The 5,694-nt window shown below is 32.6% G+C and overlaps 1 protein-coding gene across 1 annotated transcript; it reads right to left on the reverse strand.

The window, feature by feature from the left end:
* Positions 1 to 3,217: 3,217 nt before the first annotated feature.
* On the reverse strand, positions 3,218 to 5,150 carry LOC127265813 (serine/threonine-protein kinase-like protein At3g51990). The gene is made up of 2 exons (XM_051295819.1): positions 4,999 to 5,150; positions 3,218 to 4,846 (listed from the first exon to the last, which is right to left on the reverse strand). Exon 2 carries the CDS (start codon positions 4,833 to 4,835, stop codon positions 3,435 to 3,437), a length of 1,401 nt encoding a protein of 466 aa, XP_051151776.1. The 5' UTR covers positions 4,836 to 4,846; positions 4,999 to 5,150; the 3' UTR covers positions 3,218 to 3,434.
* Between the last annotated feature and the right edge of the window lie 544 nt (positions 5,151 to 5,694).

The following is a 5,694-nucleotide window of genomic DNA, read 5'->3' on the forward strand; positions in this document are numbered from 1 at the left end:
GTGATTAGTAAGTAATTAAGAAGTGTATTAGTAAAAATAATTATCGTATAATAAAAATAATTGTGGATTAAGATTAAGATAACTAAATAGTTTAATTAAGATTAAAAAAATTATAAAATTTAAAATGAGATTAAAGTGTATAATTATATTTCCAAAAAAGGAATGAACAAATTATGTGGGACGGACGAAACTAGAAAATAGGGACAAATTATGTGGGACGGAGGGAGTATAATATAAAAAAAGAAAAGTAATTACTTAATGTGATCTTACAACCTTACACACTTCTACTCATCAATAAAATGCTATTCTTATTATTTTTTTATGGCCTAGTGGTGTAGGGGTTGGACTTGTGACCGTGAGGTCATGAGTTCAAACCCCGACGCCTCAGGTCACCTGCTACACATGGTTCGCCTAGTGTGACTTTCCCGTCAGGCCTGGTTTAAAGTGTATTAGGTTCGGCCAGGGGTTTACCCATTGTGCACTTTCCCACGTCATAAAAAAAATATATATATTATTATTTTTAATATAATTCCAAATTCAAAATGACTCATTGAATTGGGACGGAGAAAGTAATACTTTGTATTGTATTATTAACTTTTTATGAGTGAATAAAATATATATTATATTGTTAATATAAATATATTGTATTTTTTATAATATTTATAGGAGATCGTGTCAAAAAAATACTCCCTCCGTCCGGCTAGAAAATATACATATTTCTATTTTAGGACGTCCAATTACAAAGTAAATAATTTATTAAATACCTTATTTTTTTTCACAAATACCCCTACTTTACATCACATCATTACTTTTAAACTAAAAAGCAACGGCAAAAAGATCATTATACTATTTTTAACTACCCATTATAATTAAAATACTATTAATTCTTAAACACCGCGCCAAAAGTAATTGTATACTTTATGTGTGGACGGATGGATGGAGTATATATATATATATTGAGTGAACAATAGTGTTCAAATACCTCAAAATTTTCTTTTTAGATTAGTAAAACTTGAGTATTTAATCTCATGTTTTATAATATATATATATATAGGAAAAAAATCAATTTTGGTCCCAATATAATAAAAATTAATCAATTTTGGTCTCAATATAAAAAATTCATCAATTTTGGTTCTAATATAACCAAAATTTATCAATTTTGGTCCCAATATAAAAAACTCATCAATTTTGGTCCCAATATAAACAATTTCAATCAATTATGGTCCCATTATAAACAATTTTTATCAATTTTGGTCTCACCGTTAAAAAACTAACGGAAATTGCTGACGTGGACATGACGAAGGTAACGTGGCAGTTGACCTGGAAAGTACACGGCCATGTACAATTATACACGGCCATGTTGTTACATAGTCATGTATATTTCAGTGTAGAATTATACATGACCATGTTGTTATACGGCCATGTACATACACGGCCATGTTGTTACAGGGCCATGTATATTTCAGTGTATAATTATACATGGCTATGTTGTTATACGGCCATGTACAATTATACACGGCCATGTTGTTACATGACTATGTATATTTCAGTGTATAATTATACATGACCATGTTGTTACACGGCCATGTATAATTCTACACGGCCGTGCATCTTTCTGTTTCGGTCTAAAATTTTAATTTTTTGTTATATTTTTAATTTTTTTTAATTTAGAATAGTTGATATAGTTAAAATGGAAAATAATAATACTCATAATCATAATATAATTAAAATATATCAATTTTAGTTCAAATATAAGTATTTATCGAGTATGTTCTTTTGGAAGATTTTGTCTAAAATTCTACTATTTAAACTAAAATTGATATATTTTAATTATATTATGATTATTATTATTATTATTATTTTCCATTTTAACTATATGAACTATTATAAATTAAAAAAAAATTAAAAATATAACAAAAAATTAAAATTTTAGACCGAAACAGAAAGATACACGGCCGTGTAAAATTATACATGGTCGTGTAACAACATAGTCATATATAATTATACACTGAAATATACATGGTCATGTAACAACATGGTCGTGTATAATTGTACATGGCCGTGTAACAACATGACCATGTATAATTATACACTGAAATATATATAGCCCTGTAACAACATGGCCGTGTATAATTGTACATGGCCGTATAACAACATGGTCATGTATAATTCTACACTGAAATATACATGACCATGTAACAACATGGCCGTGTATAATTGTACATGGCCGTGTACTTTCCAGGTCAACTGCCACGTCACCTCCGTCATATCCACGTCAGCAATTTCCGTTAGTTTTTTAACGATGCAACCAAAATTGATAAAAATTGTTTATAATAGGACCAAAATTGATTGAAATTGTTTATATTGAGACTAAAATTGATGAATTTTTTATATTGGGACCAAAATTGATTAATTTTGATTATATTGGGACCAAAATTGATTTTTTCCCATATATACATATATATATATATATATATATCAATTATTAGTACCAAAAGTTCATAGATGTCTATATCAATGTAAACTTTGGTGCATGTGTTATATACATTTGCATGAATTTGAAGGATAAAAAGTCTACATGCATAATTTTATAACACATGCACCTTCACTAGACTGCTGTAAACTTTTGGTACTATTTATTAATATATTTGTTTACTTAGATTTATTTTTTGCATTGGTTTTTAGGTGATATACTTTTGATCTTGTGGTAGTTATTATATTTTTTTTATTATTAGTTGGTGAATATTTTCTAGCTAATATAGTTAAGATATTTGTGAGAATTTCTTCTTGTATCAATGGAAACTGATTGTGGTTCAGATCTTGTATGTAGTGATTAAGTCATCCCATATCCTACTATATACTAAAAAAATTTACATCTATAAGAAATGCATGTATATAAAATTTATAAATCATATTGATAATTCTGTATATAATAAATTTTGTTAATGCTAACAAAATATACATTTGTTGTGTTTTTATTTTCCGTTGTTACTGTTTCTCTACAGTAAATTTATTAATTCGGCGGTTATGTTTTGTTATTTTTGAAATAATAACAAAAAGAAAAATTAATTATAATAAATATTTAATGTATTATAAATAATTATCCTATTTAATATTTTGAATATAATATAGTTAATGAAAAATAAGTTAATGACATGATGCCTTAGAATAAAAACAATTAATAAATACAAAATAAATAAATAAATAACATCAACAACAACAAAACAAAACCATATCAATAACAAAGGCAACAACAATAAAATCAAAGTATGTATTTTGAATGATATAAAACACCAGCTGTTGGAAAAAATTATTCAAAATTGTAATTTAGAATAGAAAAATACCAAAAATGTTGAAAAAAATGTGAAAGTTCAATAAATAGTAGAAAATAATAATAATAAATAATAATAATAATAATAAATATGACTGATTACCTAAGTTATATCTTCTTCATTGACATTTTCGGCCGTACCCACCAACAAAGTAGACGTCTCCAATCTTCTGCCGCTGATCCCTTTATCATCCAACGGCTTGCGTTGCATCTCACCCATTGACTTTGACTTGATAAGCTGCACCGTCGATGTCCCTGCACCCAATCCCTCACTCCAAATCAACGGCTTAGATCTAATCTCCTTGGCCGACCTTATCGAATTTAATTTCGGTTGAAATGCAACCGCCACGTAAGTATCAGGATCTGCACTCGTCGTAGCGGATAATTTCCCAATCTTACGGCTTGCCGATTTCGTAATCCGTACCGTTCCGTTACTGTCATCCAACGGCTGGTATTTGATCACGTGAGGACCATCGTCCACCACGTGCCGTCCGAGAGTAATGCAACTGTGAGGATGCCTCCTCCTTGTTCTTCTGTACACTTCCTTCAGACACTCCACCGCCTCCGCCATCGCCGGCCGCTTCGCCGCCGTCGACCTGACGCAGCGTTTAGCCAAAATTAGCATTCTCTGGAGAGCGTCGGTGTCTTCTGGAGGAGTAATTCGAGGATCGCAGATGGCGAAGAAGTTGCCGGATTTTATCTCCGGCACCGCCCATTCGACCAGTGACGGCGGACTGTAGTTCATGTCCAGAGCATGGCGACCGCTTACAATCTCCAGAAGTAATATTCCGAAGCTGAAAACGTCGGATTTGGTGCTGAGATCCCCCGGCGCAACGTAGCCAGGGTCGAGGTATCCGATCGTCCCCGCCGGCGGCGTGGATTTCGCTTTAATTTCCTCGGCGTCGCCTCTGAGAGACAGTCCGAAATCGCTGAGTCGCGAATTGAATCTCGAATCGATTAAAACGTTCGACGATTTGATGTCGCGGTGGATGATCGGCGGATTTGATGAGTGCAGAAACTGCACCGCCTTCGCCACCTGCATCGCGAACCGCGTCCTCTTCGTCCAGCCTGGCGGCTTAACCGAGCGGTGGAGCAAGTCGTGCAGAGTTCCGTTCGGCATGTACTCGACGACGAGCAGTTTCCGGTGATCGGAATCATCTGCGTAACCGATCAAATTCACGAGGCGAGGATGATAAACCTCCGAGAGAATCTCCATCTCATTATCGCTGCTCGGATGCGCTTCCTTCGTCATTTTAACCGCGGCGACGGTTTGAATCCGATGGAACTTCGCTCTGTACACATATCCATAACTGCCTCTGCCGAGCAAATTCGCGGCGGAGAATCCATCGGTAGCGGATTGAAGATCAGAGAATTCAAATCTCCTAACCTTAAACGGCCTCCTACACTGATCCTCTCTCGATTTCGCACTCAACAACTCCCAATCCCAATAATAACCGTCACAGGTAGCCACAGCACATCCAGAATTACAGAGCAAATACCTCATATTCCTGACCGCTACAGAAATCCAGAGCAACCGAAATAGAAAGCAAAATCAAAATCAAAATAGAAATGGAATCCGCAGTATTCACAGCTCCTCCTCACGCTCATTGTGCAATCAAAAAGGCATTAATTCAGCACGTTGAATGACTTTAACAGCTTTTGATTACCTTGAAATTAGAGCGGTGGGTGAGGAAGGGAGGGACAAAGTGCAGATGCTCTCCACTGTCGCAGTGCTCTTCTCTTTGTTCCGCCAAAGTTCTCTCTCTCTCTCTCTCTCTCTCTCTCTATAAGTTGGTAACATTTTTAATTCTCTTCACATATTTTCTTCGCCATATAAAGACGTGCAGTTGTGCTTTAATACATGGATGGGGCATCCACATTCTCTCTTTTTTATTTTTTATTTTATTAAAATATAAAAATAGCAAATAATAATAATAATCATAATAATAATAACATACATTTATATTAATAATTAATTTTCTCTGAATTAATCTTTTTTCTTTTTTTTCTTTTTTATCACGACTTTATTATATTTAAAAATTTATCTAACGGATTTGATTGTTTTTTATTTTAAATAAAAAAATTCTATTTAGTGGGTTATTCAATTAAAAAAGTTTAATTCAAATTAAAATCAAACAAATCTCACCTTTCTTCATTTGTTATTAAAAATATATTCAATTATTGAGTTAGTTTATTCAATATTTTTTAATAAAACAATTTCTTATAAATATATTTAAAAAATATAAATATACACACTCATTAATATAATATTATCACCCTAAAGTCTCATTTATTTTCTGCGTGTTGATCTTTAAATATTAATTATTATATGAAAATTAAAAATGACAAAAATATTTCTATTA

The sequence above is a fragment of the Andrographis paniculata genome, unplaced genomic scaffold, assembly GCF_009805555.1.
Source record: "Andrographis paniculata isolate CXL003 unplaced genomic scaffold, ASM980555v1 Contig74END, whole genome shotgun sequence".
NCBI classification, from domain to species: Eukaryota; Viridiplantae; Streptophyta; class Magnoliopsida; order Lamiales; family Acanthaceae; genus Andrographis; species Andrographis paniculata.